The 20,279-nt window shown below is 38.8% G+C and overlaps 2 protein-coding genes across 3 annotated transcripts; one reads left to right on the top strand and one right to left on the bottom strand.

Annotated features, from left to right (window-relative positions):
* Positions 1–2,699: 2,699 nt before the first annotated feature.
* On the top strand, positions 2,700–16,184 carry LOC130729155 (uncharacterized). Its single transcript, XM_057580796.1, has 13 exons — positions 2,700–3,056; positions 3,298–4,432; positions 5,997–6,215; positions 6,308–6,510; positions 7,276–7,350; positions 8,164–8,235; positions 8,310–8,408; positions 9,960–10,031; positions 10,116–10,230; positions 10,790–10,858; positions 10,942–11,254; positions 11,497–11,566; positions 15,238–16,184. Exons 1-13 carry the CDS (start codon positions 2,916–2,918, stop codon positions 15,817–15,819), a joined length of 3,165 nt encoding a protein of 1,054 aa, XP_057436779.1. The 5' UTR covers positions 2,700–2,915; the 3' UTR covers positions 15,820–16,184.
* Positions 16,185–16,497: 313 nt separating this feature from the next.
* On the bottom strand, positions 16,498–19,485 carry LOC130729156 (uncharacterized). Of its 2 annotated transcripts, none has more exons than XM_057580798.1 (8): positions 19,346–19,485; positions 19,057–19,245; positions 18,687–18,804; positions 18,412–18,507; positions 17,759–17,808; positions 17,438–17,525; positions 17,193–17,307; positions 16,498–16,847 (listed from the first exon to the last, which is right to left on the bottom strand). In XM_057580798.1, the coding sequence occupies exons 2-7, from the start codon at positions 19,231–19,233 to the stop codon at positions 17,213–17,215; spliced, it is 624 nt and encodes a 207-aa protein (XP_057436781.1). In that variant the 5' UTR covers positions 19,234–19,245; positions 19,346–19,485; the 3' UTR covers positions 16,498–16,847; positions 17,193–17,212. The 2 variants fall into 2 exon arrangements, with proteins under 2 accessions (XP_057436781.1, XP_057436780.1); XM_057580797.1 differs by having other exon boundaries at positions 19,057–19,242; positions 19,346–19,482.
* Positions 19,486–20,279: the final 794 nt, after the last annotated feature.

Here is a 20,279-nt window from a genome sequence, read left to right on the forward strand (position 1 = left end):
AGGTAAATTAAATGATACCAGTGTAAATTTAATGTAAATTTTAGTTTTTCCGATTGAATTAGGATCATAGTTTTAAAGATAAAGAAAAGGAAGTTTTCAAGAAGTGATATCGATTATTCAAGAATCGAAGTCGATTTGCTTTATATAAAGAGGATATCAATGAACTTCTATGAAATGGTTTCACGGGATTCAGGTAATTATCTTCATCGTGGGATATCATTGAGAAATAGGAATCCGTGTTATCGTCTCCTTTTCTCTGCACTCCTGTTGCTTGCCTTACTTGCTCAGGCATTAAGCCGTCAGGTTAGGGCAAGCGGGTTCACTCTGATCCCGACTCAATGATAGATATCAAGTTAGAACCACTAGTCAGATAAGGGGAAAGCTTGCCCAATAGTACCGGATGCTGGAACCTTCGAGGAGAGAGAACCCATGTCTGTCAGCCTTGATGAGAATAAAAGTATGTCGCCGTTTCTGGTGTTTCAGTCACCTTTCCATGGCTCCCTTAATTATGTGCTAGGAATTTCCCTCTTGCTTGAGTAATGGGAAGTGGGCTAGTCCCCGAAAATAGGGGGTACTAGCCGTATATATGCATGGCTAGAGGAAAGAGTAGCTCAGTTTCAACAGAACCAGGAGAAAGGGAAAAGTTCTTTATCTCGCGTGGGCTTCCTGCTGGGGGGGGATATGGAAAGCGAGGAACAATACAATGTTCAATAACGCCCCAATTAACCCCATGGAGGTCCTAACAGTGGTAGAGAGGCCACAACGATAATACTTCCAAGCAACCCTTGATCGCTATACTGTAAGAACTAAAGGCACCCGAAGATCATAAAGGACATGGTGGAAGAGACCCCCTAAGGGGTTCTGTAAGTCCAACATTTATGCAACCTTTAAAGATGAGAATACTCATTTCTCATTAAGGATTATGTTGAGAGATGAGGCGAGACATATTCTCTCGAGCCAGTCCAAGCTGTTCTTCACTAGATCCTCGTTGATGGATGAGGCCCTACTCCTGTGAGATGTTGTGAATTTAGCGGGAAATCTAGTTGCAGGAATGCCACCTTTGAATCGACGCCTTGGAGCTCATTGAAGCATGTAGAGTGGGCAGCGAGCAAGGTGAGGTCAAGAATATTGTGCAGGACATTAAATTAACAAAATAGGGGTTTCATTCGAGCAACTTTACCTGGACGCTAAGAGAAGGAAACGAGGTTGCTCACCATGTTGCAGATCTTGCTAATAGGGGAGCTCTTCCTCTAGATTGGACTTGGAACCCTCTTCCTCTCCTTGCTGGTATTCTGCGGAGGGACATAGAGGTGTCGTTACACAGGCCCACCTCAAGGTAGATGAGTGCCGACCACCTCAAGGTAGATGAGTGCCGGAAAGCAGCAACCTCACTCTAAGAAGATCGGAGAAGGGCGGTGGAGAAGACGGAGAGATCTAGGACAACGAGATGCTCCTTTATGCGATTTAGGGGTAGCTCCAAATAGTTTTTGAGATGTGTTCATATTTTCTTCCTTTATTACATATGTACTGCTTGAACCACTCTTAGATTAGGGTTCAGAGCTACATATAGGTGCAACATGCCAGTTCATGCTTTATTGTTTTCCAGTAGACTTAGCATTCTGTTGTGTGTGGGTCTGCAAGCCTAGGGTCTATTTACTCGCCCTGGGGCCTTTAGGCCTCATGCATGCTGTGTACTGTCCATTTTCCTGGAATCGTCGACCAAAAGAAAGTCCAACATATAAATGATGAATGATGCATGATAAAATTATGATGTATAAAATACTTAAAATTATTTAATCAACTGAGACAACAACCACCACACTCCACCACATTCATTGCCATCCATTGCCACCATTGTTGTCATCACCACCGTCCTACAACACTGTCACAACTCACAACCTCCATTACCTCCACCACTGCCGCCACCTTACAACATTGCCACTATCACCACCACCACAACCAACTTCACCACCACCCTCATAATCGCCTCCACCACTACCACCCCATCCACCATCCTTCACTGTCACCATCGTTTTCACCACCACCGCTCTACAATACTGCCACTACCACCACCACCGCAACCAACTCTACCACCCCTCACAATCGTCTCCACCACCACTATTACCACCACAATTACCGCCATCACTACCAGTCTCCAACGCCGCCGCCGCCACCACAATCTATACCACCACCACTTCTGCCACCACCGGCGCCCTCCACCAAACATATGATTGTATTAATTTTATTTTTTTGGTTACAAAAGGAAGATATGACTATATTAATTTAAACAATATAATATATTATACAATGACGTAATCAATCCCAATGAAGGTTGCCTCCAAGTCTGGAGCTGCAAAGCTCCTCGACCTTTCGTAATATTTGAAGTTTTTATTAAAATTTTTTTTTAACAAAATACTTTGCAAAATTTTCAATTAGTAATTTTATATATATATATTTTTAATATTTGTAAAATACATTAAGCTTGCAAGTTTAAAAAAATTCATTACACTAAAAAAATAAAACCGTTAAACAAACGAATACTAATTCAAACGAATTATTACAAATAACTACCATTTCCAAAATTAGATTATCCTTAAAAAATGTCTAAAAATAAGAGTATATAATATATGCAAATGGTATATTATTTATTTATCATGAATATTGTTTTGAGTGTATGAACGGGGGATTATATTATATTATTCAATGTATAGATGTAGATGTAAATGAAATTCCTCCTGCGTTCCTGTGTTGCGTTCGTTTGTTGAGATCGGAGAAGACATCTCACCTCGCCGGAAAACACCCAATTCCGCCGCATTCACTTTCTCCCTTTCATTCAAAATCTGCGAATTCAATCTACACTTCCACGAAACCAATCCCTAACCTAACCAGCTCGATCTAATTTGAGGGAACGATCGATGGCTGGAGGACCACCCAACATGGATCAGTTCGAATCGTTTTTCCGCAGAGCAGATTTAGACGGAGATGGCAGAATCAGTGGTGCTGAAGCTGTCTCTTTCTTTCAGGGATCCAACTTGTCCAAACAAGTTCTCGCTCAGGTTTCCTCAATTCCTCTAATCTAATCTTAACCTAACAAATCAATCAATCCACTGTTACTTCTTACTTCCATTCATCATTCCTCTGAATCTGTTTGTGGTGTAGGATTTTCATAGTTGGTGGTTATGATTTCGTGTTTGTTTGCTTAGAATCGTTGTTTTAGGTTTTCATACTTGATGGATTATAGGGAAATGTTAACCAACTCTATGCTGTTTGTTCTTGCTTCGTGTGTGTGCGCTACAGGTGTGGATGTATGCTGATCAAGCAAAAACCGGTTTCCTTGGGCGGACTGAGTTTTACAATGCTCTGAGATTAGTAACTGTTGCTCAGAGTAAGCGAGATTTAACGCCTGATATTGTTAAGGCAGCGTTATTTGGTCCCGCTGCTGCTAAAATCCCTGCACCGCAGATCAATCTTGCTGCTATACCTCAACCACGTCCGAATCCAGCACCCCCGCAGATGGGTGTAACAGCACCCCCGCAGATGGGTGTAACAGCACCCCGGCAGATGGGTGTAACAACACCCCCGTCGAGTCAAAATTTTGCCTATAGAGGACAGGGCTTACCGGGGCCTGTTGCGGCGAACCAGCAATATTTTCCTTCTCAGCAGAGTCAGACCATGAGACCACCTCAGTCCATGCCTGTTGGTACAGTACCCCGTCCACAACAGGGTTTTGGAGGTCCAAATGTTTCGCAAGGATTTAACATGGCTGGTCACAATGTCCCAAATCCTGGCATCTCAAATGATTGGAGTAGTGGAAGGACTGGTATGCCTCCTGCTAGGCCTGCAGGAATCACTCCATCTGTTGGCTTACAGACGTCAACGCCACTCTCCTCAGTGTCCCAGTCCCAGCCAGGAAATACTAATGCCAGAGCATTAGCTGTTTCTGGAAATGGGTACTCCTCCAATTCAGTTTTGGGCAATGATTTGTTCTCTGCTGCCTCATCCACTCCGAAACAGGAACCTCGTGGGCAGAATTATTCTGTTAGCAGTGCACCTGCCTCATCAGCAATCGTTCCTGCTTCGTCTGGTGCCCAGCCTGCAAGTAAGCAAAGTTCACTTGATCCTGTGCAGAGGGCATTGGCTGCATTCTCAATGCAGCCTACAAGTGCAAACAGTCAGTTTCAGCGACCGCAGTCTGCACCACCCACAAGCCAACATATTTCACCACCAGCTGTTTCTCCGCTTACATCAGCTGGGATATCAGTTGGAGTTGCAAGTACTAATCTGGACAATTCACAGCCTTCATGGCCAAAAATGAAACCTTCTGATGTGCAGAAGTATACAAAGGTGTTTATGGAAGTTGATACGGACAGGGATGGAAGAATCACTGGGGAGCAGGCACGCAGTCTATTTTTAAGTTGGAGATTACCAATAGGTAAGGCCTTTTACTTTCCTGCTTACGACTGTTTGATGTAGTCTTTCAGCATTTTGGTATGTTCATGTCTTATCTAGTCACTGAAGTCTTGTATATTTCTAACAGGAACAATAGTCAGCAGAAGGTTTTAGGTTTAGCTTCTTGAACTCTAATTTTGTTATTTTTGCTTTAATGTATTTTCTGGTTTAACTAGAAACTGCCTGTATACACAGATACAGGAATTTTTATTGAACCTCCATGAGACTAGTTGTACTTTATGGTACTGAATGTTGGGTGATGTATTGCCCATAAGAGCATAAGCTAAGTGCTATTAAGTAGAGAACGTTGTGATTGATGGGTGGACATATGAGAAAAGATATGATTGGGAATGATTTCACTAGAAAAAAGTATGAGTAGCTCCTATTGAGTAAAAAATAACTAAATCTTGCCTAAAATGATTTGGCCATGTGAGATGAAGGCCAATGGAAGCCTCAGTAAGACGAGTTGAAAAGATGTTGGATAGCACAATAAATAGATCAAGACGAAGACAAAGGAAAACTATACAGGAACACATTAAAAAAGATCTCGATCTAAATGACCTTTCTTTAACCTTATTTTTTCTCAAAATGCAATGTTGTTATTTGATCCATGTAGTTAATTGACAAATGAAACATAACGTTACTGAAACAACTAACTACTATTACTCTTATTTCCTTATACAGGAAATGCAAATTTTCAATCTCACCAAAATAATAATAATAGATAAATGACTATTGCGTAATTAACAACCACTTCCTAAATGAGGGATTTTCATTTTATTGTTTTAGTGATTGGGTAAAAGTACAATTTTACTAGAACAGTGGAATAAATACAAAGGAGGATGAGGAGATAAGGAATCCTTCTTAAAGAAACCTACTAAAATCCAGTAACCAATAGGTAGGAACACAGACAAGCCACTAACATAAGCTACAACCATTATATGAAAGTGCTCCAAGCCCTTGCCTTCTCTCTCTCTCTCTTGAGATTAAAGAGGAAAATTTTGGGGGAGTGAGCAGCATAGAGAACATATACAATTAATTCCAAAACCCTCATGTTTTATCCTTCTTGTTAATGTTTTAAAGAAAAGTAGCAAAAGTAGAAGTACTTTGAGCAGGATTACAGCGTAGGTAACAGTTATTAGACCTGAGATCGCCTCCTCATTTAGAAATTCATTTGATTATGACCTAAGAAAACCAACATCCCAAATCCTCATGTTCATCCTACATGGATAGCTTGTTTGTTAACCAATATTTGGTGTTGCAAAACTTTACACGGAACATCATGTTGGCTACAATTATGTCATTGCTGATGCTAATGAAGTTCCCATTGTCAAGGCTAATAGAAATTAAAAGCTTCTTAGAGAAGAGTTGCTCCGATAAGATGATGTTAGTAGATATGTTTCTTTGCTTTCTCTTTCTTGTCTAAGTTTTGATTGATGACGTACTTAACTATTTTGGAAATTTTCTTGGATAGGTCTTCGGGTGACCTTTCATTAGTTTTCTGATAGCAAATGTTTGATAATAAGTTCTTTGTGGACTTTCTGCAGATGTCTTAAAGAAGGTGTGGGACTTATCTGATCAGGATAATGATAGCATGCTTACTTTGAAGGAGTTTTGCTTTGCTCTTTATTTGATGGAGCGGTACAGGGAAGGTCATACTCTTCCACAGTCCCTTCCAAGGAATGTTATGTTAGATGAGACATTGCTGTCTATGACTGGGCATCCAAAAATTAATTATGGAAATGCAGCCTGGGGTGTCGGACCAGGTATTGTCATTAATTTACATTAACTTAAAATTTCTTTTCCTTTTCTATATTTTGTGGATATTTATTCATTAAAATTTTACTTTTTATTTAAGGTTTTCAACAGCAACAAGGGATTCCAGGTGCTCGGCCTGTGGCACCCTCAACTGGTTTGAGGCCGTCCGTGCAAGTAACTTCTGCCCAAGCTGATAACACTGTGCAGCCTAATCAGCAAAAGTCAGGAGCACCTGTGTTGGAGGATTCCCTTTTCAGTGACACAGATAGTGGTGAGCAGAAAGAGGCAACTGCTGGGAAGAAGGTATTGCCTTTGTGGTTTTTGTCCATGTGTGACTCAATATGGAAAAGTAAAGGTTCAAATCCAATGTTCTTTTTTTTTTCGGTTTTCTTTGACGCTTGTGTTTTTTTATTTATGTTAAGGAGGATCGATCCTCCTAACTCTTTGTATTTTCTTCTCTTTATCTTGATGAATTTGTAAATTTTTCATTTATACTGAAAAATGCTCCGTTTAAAAAGGAAAAAAAAGCTAAATTATGAAACTCATCTTAAAGCCATAAATGCAACAATATCTATTAACAAATGTAAGGGAAAAGAGACACCTTTGACAACATGAGCATATCTCTCCCTGCCAAATGAACCAAAGAACTTTAAAACCTGCAACCTGCCAGAATATCTTGGTCTCCTAATTTCTGCCAATCCCTTTCAAATGTACAACTAGAAACTGCTCTAATAGGGAGGGCACAGTTAAAATTTCAGAGTCCCTTTCTTGGTAGCCCCTTCAGAAATCATTATAGGGGTCAAAATTACCTTTTGATCTATAGTTATTCTGCCACTTTATAAGACTTTCATGGGTGAATCATAAGGTAGTTTTTTGGTTTTAAATATAATTTCAAAACAAATAATTTTAAAATGAACTATGGGGCTCAAAGTTACTTTTGAAATCCTAAGGTAATCATGCCACAGTTAGTGATATCTTCTATCAGGTGAAATTATTTGTACATGGTCTTGGACTCTTGGTTCTCTTGCACATTCTGATATAAAAAAATGTTTCTCTTTGATGTTGTAGGCTGAAGAAACACAGAATGCGATTTTAGATTCAAAAGAGAAGATTGAGTTTTACCGCGACAAAATGCAGGAACTAGTGAGTAATTTGTATCTTTCCTCTTTCTTTTTTTTTTGATTTTGGATTGTTGTTGCATGTGGTGAAGGTCAACTGTCTGTAGGCTATTAGGCCATACTATTGGTGGTTTGTTTCAAAGCAAGCTTACATTCGATTGATGGAATAATTGCATACCAGTTAGATTAAGAATTATTTATTGATGATCTTTGACCTGTTGTTATGTGGAAGAATTATGACATATTTGGTTTTGCATAATTTTTTATATAAAACGACTATAAAGGTGAATAGCTCTCCTGAGTGTGCGATTATAAGCATAAATTAAGTTAATCAAAGCACACTCAGTGTATCCGAGCAGAGTAAGTTGGCAGGAAGGACTAATTTACTATTAAAAATAATGTAAAATAGGTCAAAACTTCTCTGATTTACATTGTACATATTTTCTGTTGCAGCACCACATTTTTAAGTCATGATTGTGTCTCTTCAGTTCAATATACCTTATCATTCTACTGTGACTTAATGGTAGGGTTTATGATTCTAGTTAAGCTTAAGTTCGCACCCTGGGTATTTTGAAGGGATTTTCCCCTCCTCGAGAAACTAATCATGTAGGCAGTAAAAATATTGATGATTTTAAGCAGAAGTTAAGGATTTAATGGGGCTGAAAGCAAGTAAGAATTTATGGCCTTTCTAAATTTTATTTAAACAGGTAAGGTGGGTGATTATATGCTATAAATCTGACTAAAGAAAAAGTAATGCAATAGGCTTGAACAAATGATGAGAGATAACATGTTAGGCAGTGCACTCACTCTCTTCCTCTTTTTGTTTGTTGTATATCAGGTTCTATACAAAAGCAGATGTGATAATCGACTAAATGAGATTACAGAAAGGGCATCTGCAGATAAGCGTGAGGTATATTCATTTTTCTGAAAATATAAAGTTTAAGATGTTAAAATATTTCGCCCTCATTCGGTGGTATGTTACAGGCAGAAACATTGGGCAAGAAATATGAAGAGAAATACAAACAAGTAGCCGAAATAGCGTCCAAATTGACTGTAGAAGAAGCTAAATTCCGTGATATACAGGTAATTTGAACTTCTACGTTATTTGTTGATAGATAGCATGATAGGTTATTTGTAAGAAGTTATTGTTATTGACTATTTAGTATGCAATACCTTTCTTTCTTACTATTTAGTATGCAATATCTTTCTTACTGCATTGTTGATCTTGTTATTGTCTGGGACCAATACTTAAAAAAAAGCTTAACCTGTAAAGTAAAAACTCATGAATGATTTATTTCTAAAACACCTTTCTCACCCTAGAGAGTCCTTTGAGCTTGAAACACATACAATGCAATACACCTTGCATTGTGTTGAAATTTAACTTCATTTAGAATGGAGGTGGAAAGAATCAAACTTGCATGGATGCAAGTCTATAATCACTTCAAATTCTGTTAGCTGAACCACTTCAAATTCTGTTTCCATTTATCTTTTCCCTATTCTTTAATCACCTTTACTGCAACAACATGCTTGTTCTAACATAAACAGTGGGAATGAAGTTCTATTGAACCCTTTGCCTGGCAAAAGGAAAAACCACTTCAATATGCTTTTTAGAGTGCTAGATTAAGAGCAAATATGTACAGCAGCCTGATTATGACAGCAGACTCTCATTGTGATGGTTATGCCAAACCTAATTTCAGACAGCAGTTTTCTAACCCATATATTCCCACAAGTTGTAACTTCCGTAACACAATAATTGAGTTTGGTACTAGACCTTGCAACTATATTCTTGATTTTGCATGAAACTAGGTTTTCCGCCAGCAGGCATTGCTGTTGGTAGTGAATTTTAGGCCTGAAAGGAGCATCAGATCATAAACCTGAGCAAATGCTTGGAGCTGCATATGCCTGTAATTCTTGCTGAACTTTTTCTCTTGAATCTTCATTAAGTACATACTATTCAAGTTAGAGCTTTCTAGTGAGTGGTGCTTAGTGAAGCCATGCGCTGATCTTACAACTCTCAGTGGGTGCTTGGTTTCACTTCTAGAACCCACATCAAGTCTGTAATACCCATTAAATGTGTAGCTTCTGAAATAACGTGCTTTGGAGTGTGCGCCAGATGCATATCCAGCCAGACCACTAACCTTTTGTATCTATCTTTGTGGGTGACGGGTGACCTAATCTTTTGTAAGCTTCAGGCTGGCTTGGTCTACTCCCAAGCAGGCTTGTCTTCTCGAAATTCAGGGACATACTTCCTTTGAGATAAGAAATTATCTTTTTGGGATTTCATGACTTCTATGCCCAATAAATTATTTAGGTACCAAATCTTCAGTATGAAATTGGTTTGAGGGAAGTATATTTTAGAAGTACATATGGCCCTCTTGCCCATTCAAATCCACTGAAACCTGGCAGAATAAATTTATTGTTTTCTTAATAATCCCTAATTTTTTTCCCTCTGGGAAGAAAAATCATATTGCAGTTAACTTGTTATCTGTTTCTGAGAATTTTACTTTCTGTTTATATTTGACTCTGATGTTGGGAACTAGTGCCTCTGACTTCTTGTCTTATTAGTTAGGAGGATATATGACTGTATTGAAACATTTCAGTGCATCATTTAATCATTATTTAATACATATTTAGGAAAGGAAGGGGGAGTTGCAGCAAGCGATCGTCAAAATGGAACAAGGAGGCAGTGCAGATGGTATTCTTCAGGTGAATTTCATTTCTTCAATTAAGACAGGCAATTATATGTAAACCTGTCTATTAGTCCGTCACTAATGTTAGCTAATTCCATAGGTCCGTGCTGAACGCATACAGTCAGATCTTGAGGAGTTACTTAAGGCTCTAGCTGAACGGTGCAAGAAGCATGGGATAGATGTGAAGTCAATTGCAATGATTCAGCTTCCTGCTGGTAATTTTAGTCTCATGTTGTTTTGATATGGCTCTTTTCTCAATCACTGAATTCTGTTCTTTGTTGACTCTCCAAGAATCACCCTGCATTTTTTGTAATTTATTTTGACTTAATTTTGTCTTGCTATACATGATTCTTGTTATTGATTCTCATGTGTGGTATCCTCTTACACTTAAGAAACCTATACTATCTAAATTGTATTTTATTGAAATCAAAGGATTGCTTATCAACTTCTTGAGAAACTACTTATATTTGTTTTTCTTCTCTGCCTGTTTTATCCAATTTAATATAGCTATTTAATTAAACCTGTTTCGTCTTGTGATCTGTCATTCTGTGTTATTTGTATCACTTGATTATGTGAGAATAAGGTTTAGACAAAAGAGTGAGGTTCTGTTCAGCATGCATCATTATACTACTTTTCATTGCAGCATGGGTCAGTCCGAGTGGCTGAAGTATTAGATGAGACAACCTTAAACTACAGCATAGTGCTACAAGTGAATGCACTTTTCTCTTTTTCTAACTTAAGGTGGTTGTGTGTATGAATGCAATGAATTATAAGGTTGGCAACCTGGAATATCCGAGGATGCAGCTCTTTGGGATGAAGATTGGGATAAATTTGAAGATGAAGGTACGCCTTATGCTTTTAGTGAGTATTATTTTCATGTTTTGCATAAGGTAACTTGTTTTATTAATTGGTTTGTTTACTTCCAGGATTTGCCAATGATCTCACGTTTGATTCCAAAGATGCGTCTTCAAAAACCAAACCTGCATTAGTTCAAGGAGAACAAAATTTCTCTGATGATAATTCAGTTCAAGGTTCACCTGTAACTGCAAATGGGAAGCAAGGAAATTTTGCTAATGGTGATTATACAGTTGGGGATGAATCTTCCTATGCACACAGTGAAGATGACATGGCTAGAAGCCCTCACGATAGCCCAGCTGGGAGGACTACAGTAGAGAGTCCTTCTCACGATTTTTCAAATGCCTTTGAAAAAGGTTCTGAAGCAGATGCAGAAACACACAGGTAATAAATTTTTTCTTTCCTGATTGGTCATGAGGTTTTTGGGGTAGCTGAATCCACCTTAATTGGATAAGGCTTTGGTTGTTATTTAGTTAGGTGTTTGGGGTCAGGGGGTGGAACACCTTTTAAGGTTATTGATTTATGTTTCTTCTCATCCCTTTTCTGTTTTTATATTTGTTTCTGCAATGGATAGCCATGACTCTAGTTCATGTAGTAATTATGATGTTATTAATCTATGGTAACAGAAGTTTTGATGAATCAACTTGGGGTGCATTTGACAATAATGATGACGTGGACTCAATTTGGGGTGCCAAGGTAACTCATACCATACCTAGCTTTTAATTTATTACTGCTCTCTCTCTCTCTCTCTCTCTCTCTCTCTCTCTCTAAAAGAATCTTGGTATCAACTTGATTGGTATCTTTCTCTCTCTAAAAGAATCTTGGTATCAACTTAATTGGTATCTTTGAAAGTATGTGTTAGACCCTGGGATTTCCAAGCAGGCCCAAATGGCACTTATGAGCCTTTGATCCATCATTCAACCAAGGAATATGGATAGTGTATTCTAGAAGGGGCAAAGTGGGGATTACTAGCAACTACCTAACAGAATAGAGAGAGGAATATGATTGTAATAGGCCATTATATAAGAAGGGAATGGAGAGGTTGAGAGGTCATCTTTGGATCATTGAGTTGTAGAGATGAGTAGGAAGCTCTAAGCTTCCTATAGGAGCTAGGCTCTGTGTCAGATTTGGGATACCATTCCCTCTCTGTATTTCCATTTGCCCATCAAATAAACAATCTGTTCATTTTATTTCTTGCATTTATTTTCAAGGTCCACTGTTAGGAATCTGGGTTCCTAACAAAATGGTCCGACCTGCCGGATACGCTTTGCCGGATGATCTTCGCCGGAACCAGCAAACCAAGACCCAGATGGAGGCGAGAGTTGGCGCGATGGCGAATGAGCTCGCGGAGATGTGCACATCGCTGGCTGCAGTGGCACTGGCTGTCAAGGATCTTCCTGCGACGATTGCTGCGATGCTGGAAGCTGCGCCGGAGAAAGATTCAGCGATGGAAGAAGTGATTCCGAACCTCACCTTTGAATCAGAGGGAAGAATTTTGCTGCAAACGAAGGGGCTGAGTACTGGTCTTCGGAAAGAATTACAGAAAATAGGGAAAGGAGCCGAAATTGGTTCCCAATTTGTCGATTTAGGGCTCGAAGGTTCGAGAAATCCAGAATCGGGGAAGAAGGGAAGCAAGATCTTGCTTTTCCCAAGCGAAGGAGCAATTGCAAATGAGGCAGTACCGGAAGCCACCATGCGACCGCCACAAAAACCGCCAGATTCAGATCTGCACACGGCGGCGTACCCAGCGCATGTGGCGGCGAGATTAGAGGCCCACGGCGCACCGGCGGCGGAGGCGCGAGAGGACGCAGCTGTTGGAGGCTCACAACATTTCAATGCTAGAGGTTTGGAACGTCAGGAGCAAATCAAAGCTGGGACTCACCTTTCTCATGGGCCAAGCCCAACTTTCAAACTGGTGGAAGTGGGCCAAGCAAAGGATTGGGCCCAAATGGCAATGAAGACACACGGGCATAACCATGAAGGGAAAACAGAGTCTTTTACTCCTGCGTTAATCTCTGGTTTCCCCATAGTTCAAGCAACAAGTGCTGAATTCAATGAAGGATTCAAAGTTCAAGCAACAAGTGCTGAATTCAATGAAGGATTCTTGACTCCTTCATCATCTTCACTGGCTTCACCATCTTCACCGACGGAATTTGAGGCTGATACATCTTTTTCTTCGCCAATTTCTGATTCGGTGGACATGGATATGGTGCAAGAATCAAGTGTTGAGATTGAAGGCGTGGTCGCTGTAGATTCATCCTCACCGCCATACCTTGATGCCGCTACTCTTGATTCGACTTCTCTTTCATCAATTTGTGATTCACACACGATGCAAGCTTCATCTCTCTCGTTCTTTGCTGACCAAGAACTCGAATTTCCGGAGTGGAAACCAAAGGTTGAGGCTTTCAATTTTGGTACCATCGACAATGGTTTCTCTGATTTCCACAAGGAGGGAACACCTATCGTGAAGGTTGTTGATTCAGACTTTGTGTTGCATTCGCATCTCCTTGTTTCCATTGCTGTAGATGAAAGGGTTTATGAGAAGACCTATGATAACCTGCATTTCTCTTTCTTCGCCGATCGACGTCTTCATGTTCCGCCAGGGAAACCAGCAACAGATCCTTTCATCTTTGGCACTTTCAACAAGGACTTCTTGGACCCTTCTCCATTCTCTGCACTTCAGCCACTTGAGTTTGTCGCGATTCATACTTGTGCTCCTATCAAAGACACACAAGTCATGGAGGCTGGTGGTGAACTATCTTTAAGGACAGAAAGATTTTTCATGAAAAATTTGGTGGTGTATAGTGTTTGTTGTGCAATCGCTAGTTTGTTTTCATCACCAGTTTTAGCAACTGAGTTCTGTCAAGAACAGCTGAGGGTGCAGCCTTGTGGTAAGGAAAGAAGAACCACAGAATATCAGATTGTGACTCTAGTCATTGATTTTTCACCAATAGATAATGGGTTGGTATTGAAGGGAGACTACTTCACAATATGTTTAGAAGATCATATAACTGAGATTGTTCTTCCGCCTTTTCCAATGGATACCTTGAAGATGGAAAAGCATGATGGTGTGTCCCTTAAGGATGTGGAATTTTTCTGGAATACTCGTGTTTCTCACCATTCAATCCCTTGTGAGGTAACTGAGATATCATCCACGGGGAGCGTAATGGAAGCAGTAGATGGTGGTTCAATGCTACTTCAACCACTTTGCATAAACTGGATTTGTCCCCATGATGAAGAAAGTTCGCCCAACACATTATGCATATGGTACTCTTTCCGGTTGCAACTATGGGATCCGGGTAGAAGCTGTATTGATCACTTGTGTTTTTGTGGCAGAATTGTTCATTGCAGTGGCTGGTATTCTGATGAGGTGACTGAAATGAGGGTTGTGTGCCAACTATCTTTCGATTCTGTTTTTGTTTTTGAGGGATTTGAATGGGTCTTCATCAAGCTCAGGGCTCTTAGAGAAAATTCAGTTGTGACCCGTGATTGTCCCCAGCTGACTGCTCCCTACTATGGCCCTTATCCTATAATTCAAAGGATTGGCGCGGTGGCTTATAGATTACAATTACCTGAAGGAGGCCGCGTGCACCCTGTTTTCCATGCCTCATTGCTTAAAGAAGCAGTTGGAAACAATTCTGTGGAACTACAACTTCTAGATCACTTGACAGGAGAAGAAGTGGCTAGTGTGCATCCTTTTTCAGTAATTACTAGTCGCTTCACTACCAGACAGGAATCTACACTTCCTCAGGTCTGGATCCAATGGCAAGGCAAACCTGCGGATGAACCAACATGGAAGGACACTCTTAACATCAGAAGCCAATTCCCTGTTTTCAACCTTGAGGACAAGGTTGATCTTTCAGCAGGTGGTATTGTTAGACCCTGGGATTTCCAAGCAGGCCCAAATGGCACTTATGAGCCTTTGATCCATCATTCAACCAAGGAATATGGATAGTGTATTCTAGAAGGGGCAAAGTGGGGATTACTAGCAACTACCTAACAGAATAGAGAGAGGAATATGATTGTAATAGGCCATTATATAAGAAGGGAATGGAGAGGTTGAGAGGTCATCTTTGGATCATTGAGTTGTAGAGATGAGTAGGAAGCTCTAAGCTTCCTATAGGAGCTAGGCTCTGTGTCAGATTTGGGATACCATTCCCTCTCTGTATTTCCATTTGCCCATCAAATAAACAATCTGTTCATTTTATTTCTTGCATTTATTTTCAAGGTCCACTGTTAGGAATCTGGGTTCCTAACAGTATGCTATTTTCAAAGATCAATTTGCTTTGATTTTCTGGACATATGCATCATAAGGCTTCTGTGAAAAACAAAAATTGATGTAAAGCTACTAAAATTTCTATCTGTAGGACTCTGACTTGGAGCACCAGAGGGATGTCTTTAAATCTGATGATTTTGGTATAAACCCAGTTAGAACAGGAACAAAAAGCCCATTTGCTTTTGATGATTCAGTGCCTGCAACACCACTTTCCAATTTCGGTAATTCTCCAAGGTACAGTGAGGCAGGGGATCACTTCTTTGACATGTCAAGGTTTGATTCCTTCAGCATTCCTGAAAGTGGATATTCTCAGTCTCCACAACAACCTGAGGGACTTACAAGATTTGATTCCATGAGTAGCAGCAAAGATTTTGGCTATAATAACGAGAAATTCTCAAGGTTTGATTCTATAAGTAGCAGCAGAGATTTCGGCTACAACAATCCCGAGAGGCTCACAAGGTTTGATTCCATGAGTAGCAGCAAAGACTTCGGCTTCGGTGGTGGTAGTCAGGGGCATGCGAGGTTTGACTCAATTAGTAGCAGCAAGGACTTTGGCTATAATGCTCCATTCTCTTTCGATGACTCGGATCCTTTCGGTTCCTCTGGTCCATTTAAGGTTACTTCAGAGAATCAATCTCCAAAGAAAGAATCTGATAATTGGAGGGCATTCTAGCCTCCATGCAGTCCAAGTTTTTTCCCGGTTTTCTTTGTTGTTTCTATTTACTTGATTGTTCATGATAGCCTATTTTTTTGTGTATAGCTAGAAGAAAAAGCGGCACGGCAAATATTGTTCTATATGACGCATGTATTAGTTTAAAGACAGTTCTTTTTTTTAATGGTAATGTGAGGAGGAGTGCGTGGACAGAGAGATAGAGAGAGATAAAATTAAATGACATGGTGTGGATGTACTACTAAGTTGATTGTGGCAAGCGGCATGTGAGGTCTTTTTTCTTTTTATTTTCCTTTTATGAGCTGCGTCCTCATGTGTCTTTCTTTGTAAATCATTACATTATTAAAGCATTTCATTTTGTTTTGTAATGCTTATTTGGATTTATTTTTTGGATTATAAGCTTATGTGGGTATTACCTAGGCTTTTTTCCGTCGGTCGAATTGTATTCCTGAGGACTGAATTAGCTAAGGTGGTTGTCATTTTCATTTTTCAAGTGATCAAGCTACGCACAAGTTCAACCCTTACTCTAGCATGCATTGTTGTCTATGAAAAGTTCAATACTAGGGGTTCCATTCAACTGTCTAAACCAAAATTAATACTGGGGAAAAGCTTTTTTTGTAAGTAGTTTCTGGGTACTCCAAATTGATTCCGATGAAAGAAAAATAAGTTAATTTAAACATGTTATAACTGCAAGGGCGCTGCCAATTTTTCTATGTATTCCACAGTTTCCAGCAAATCATAGTGTGCTTTTGAATACAATGAGACATCACAGTAAAAAGTAAAAGGAAACAAAAATATTGAATAGAAACATATTTGAAGAATTTGTTTCATCCAACATGATGGCATTCTGTAAACTGTTCAAAACTAATGTAGAATCTCATAGACTCTGAAAAGGATGCACAGTGTAATAAGCACTGGAAGGAAATTTTGCTGTGTTCTGATAAATCAACAAATTGAACGCCAAAACCTTGCAATGCTCGGTCTTCCAGTACAGTAATTTGATCATCCACATGAGATACAATTCTGTCAGCCTGTTTACAAATAATAGCATGTATAGATCAGTTTCTCTTTTCTCATAATCAATTCTGAAATCCAGAATATACTCAGCCTATTCACAAAAAAAACCATGTATATATCAGTTTCTCTTTTCTCATAATCAATTCTGAAATCCAGAATATACTCACAGAAGCTTTTCCTTACAAACATGCACTAAATCACGAAGTGTGCTTATAATATCCAGCACATATAACCAAATTAAGCACCATAGTCTTAACGTGTAATTGAAAGAATGAAACACATAATATTTTAAGTTTGTTCAGCCAACATAGGTGAAGAAAAGAAAGCAAATGGACTAATGGAGTCAAGGTTATCAATACCTGAGAGAACTGCTACTTTTTCATTCTTCAGTATCTTCCGTCTCTCGATGAAGTTGGTGAAAAGAATGTATCAATGATGAACGCATATTTGCTAATTCTATGAGGGTTTCTAGTGCTGCAAATGATTTCAATTGACAGAATGCGTTATATATCCTGTCTGTCAAGTATAAAAATATAAGCAGATGACTGAATTCACATGTCCAAACAATGTATGGAGATTTAAGAGCTCAAGTTCTGTGATCCACCTTTCTCAAATGAAAGCTGTGTGGATCGAAGCTTGGGGGAAATTAAAATTCCAAAAACAGACAAGGACTTGGATCGCTCCTTTTGAACCTATGAAAAGCATTAACAAGATTTATATAGTAACTTAATTGACAGTTCAAATACTCATGCTAAGAAAATGTTTGACACACCAAATTCTACAATTCATTCATCATATGTACATAGCAAAGATACCAGAAATTCTATCCAGTTTTACTTGCAATGCTTGTGTTAATATAAGAATATCCCATTAAGGGAAACTAAAATATATTCTAATGAGAGTGATAAATTTGTAGAATGCTTACTTCCTCATCATCTGCAAGCCCTGATAAGTTATTTGCAGCGGTTACCTCAGCTGTTTGCAAAGCCAAGTATAAGAAAATGAGAAACAGCTAACATGCGACTTAAAGCATAGAATGGAAAAATCAGATTACAATGTAATAAAAGTTTGTTCTTCTGTGTACCATTCATTTCAGGATTAACCCCAACATCAAGTTTAAATTGCAGTATGTTAATATCTAAAGAAAAAACATGTATTATGCCAGCTCAGTAGACAGGTTTCCCCGTCACATCAACAATGAATGGGGGAAAAACATACCATTCATGTGAAGCATGTGGGAATATATCATCTCGTGTTAAAATTTCACATGACTTTGACATAAAATTTTGTATCCCTCTCTATTCCAATCTTTTATTATGGGTAATAATCAAATAGTGGGTAATAATCAAATAGTTCAAGGAAAAGGGAGACCAAGATAAACTACAGGTAATATCATTAAGAGAGATTTAGAGAGAATACTCTATACCTATGAACTTAATACATGATATGTATGATATTGTGATGTTATTGAATATTGATCCATAGGTTGTTGTTATTGACAAGGTCATACTAAATTTTAACATAAGAGAAACCACTCCCAGTGCACAGGGAAAAATATAACAGCAAAAGACTTCATACCACTACTATCTTGTAGCTTCCCATTCTTGTCTTCCAGTTGAGAATTTTCATGTTCAGAGGATACCCATTTGCGCAACATGAAGCATGGTTGTTCACCTATTGAGTCAAGTGCAATATTTCATATATTAAAACAGAGGTTCCATCAAAATTAATACAAAGTATCGGTTACAGAAAGGCATCATAATAATGCAAGCAAAAGCATAAAAGCACACAAAGGATACAAGTAAGATCAAACATTCACAACCATTATCTTCACTATAAAACACAATTTTTACCTTGGTATTTGACTATCTTTGATGTTGTAGCAGCTGGATGGAACTTGAGGTCCAATAAACTGCTATTAATGCGTGAAGCACCCATGGAATGTCGAGCACTAGCTAAATCCAGCCATCCCTGCCAAAATTCAAAGAAGGTTAACAAAAAGGAAATAGATTCAATGTTGACAGTGACCAATGCTTGTATTTACACTAATTTGAAGAAACTAAACTATGGGTATGATACAATTTGACTTAAGTAGTGGGAAATTACAGACTTTGAAAGGTGGGTAGCTATCAAATTCAAAAACCCTTGTTCTACTGGAAGGGTTTTAGGCTTTTAGCTCAAAACACAGTTAATCAATCAATATTGAATTTGGTTTTGACGTACCTGTCCAAGTGTGGAGGACAATGCATCGAAGAGGGATAGGTAGTTATGCACTGAATCCATGAATTGCAAGGCGAGTTTGTCCTCAGCTACAAGTAGTTGAAGTTGTTGATTTTCTTCTTCTCCTTCAACAGCCTCCGATTCCAGTTTTTGGGGTTCTTCAGTGTTCACAGAACTCATTGTGTGATGCTGCTGATCAGTGGCGGAACCAGAAATTTTGTATGAATCATTGAATTCATGAATTGGATAGTTAATTTAAACAAGGACAATGGAAGAACACAAGAACTGCTACCTGCGACTGCGAGCAGGAAATGGAAGCAGCAGCGACGGCCGGCGAATACGCTTGTTCCACCGTTGATGGCGGCGCTCAACGTCTCTCTTGATTTCTCTCTTTACGTTACAGTTTATTGTAACAAAGGTTATGGAATAATCTACAGATTGACACATGAATAACCGCTGACAAGAACTTTGTGACGAATACTTATTCCGTCGCAAACTCGCTGACAAATTGTGACGGATTATTTCCGTCGCAAATCATCAAAGAAATGTAATCCAATCAGATACATATAAGATGCAACTAATACAACTCATAAGCACTACTTTAAAGTTGTTGAAACTTGAAAGTGTAACACACCTAAATGAAACACCAAAAGTTAATACAATATATATTTGAATTTTCGTTATATTTTTTGGATTGTTTAATTTTCGTTATATATTCACTTGTAAACCCTTCCATCTCAATTTATTGTGAGATATGCAACCATACTAGTAGCAGAAATCCAAACAATCTTGTAAGTGGAGTTTTTCCTGATGCAGTAAGTGGAGTTACATAGCATGGTAAGTGGTAACAATTGAACTTGAAACGTGGCTTCATAAATCACACTCACATGAAGAATTTAATGCTAAGTTACATAATTATTATTCCATGACATTTCTTTTGGCCATGTATCATTACATGGCATGTTATGGTACTAGACATAGACTTAGTATAAGAGGAAGAGAAGAGAAAAAAGCAAAAAGGAAAGGAAAAGAAAAAGTTAAAAAAGACAAGCAGTAGCGGTTGTACGAGAATCAATAAATAAAACAGAATAAAAGAAATCTTAAACCTTAGCAATACATTCTTTTGAACACACACTTTATGCGATCGGTTAATCTTTACAGTACATTAACTATTTTAGAGATAAACCGATAACATGGAGCGTGTGATAGACCGCATGTTTAAAAGA

Source organism: Lotus japonicus, chromosome 1 (genome assembly GCF_012489685.1).
Source record: "Lotus japonicus ecotype B-129 chromosome 1, LjGifu_v1.2".
NCBI classification, from domain to species: Eukaryota; Viridiplantae; Streptophyta; class Magnoliopsida; order Fabales; family Fabaceae; genus Lotus; species Lotus japonicus.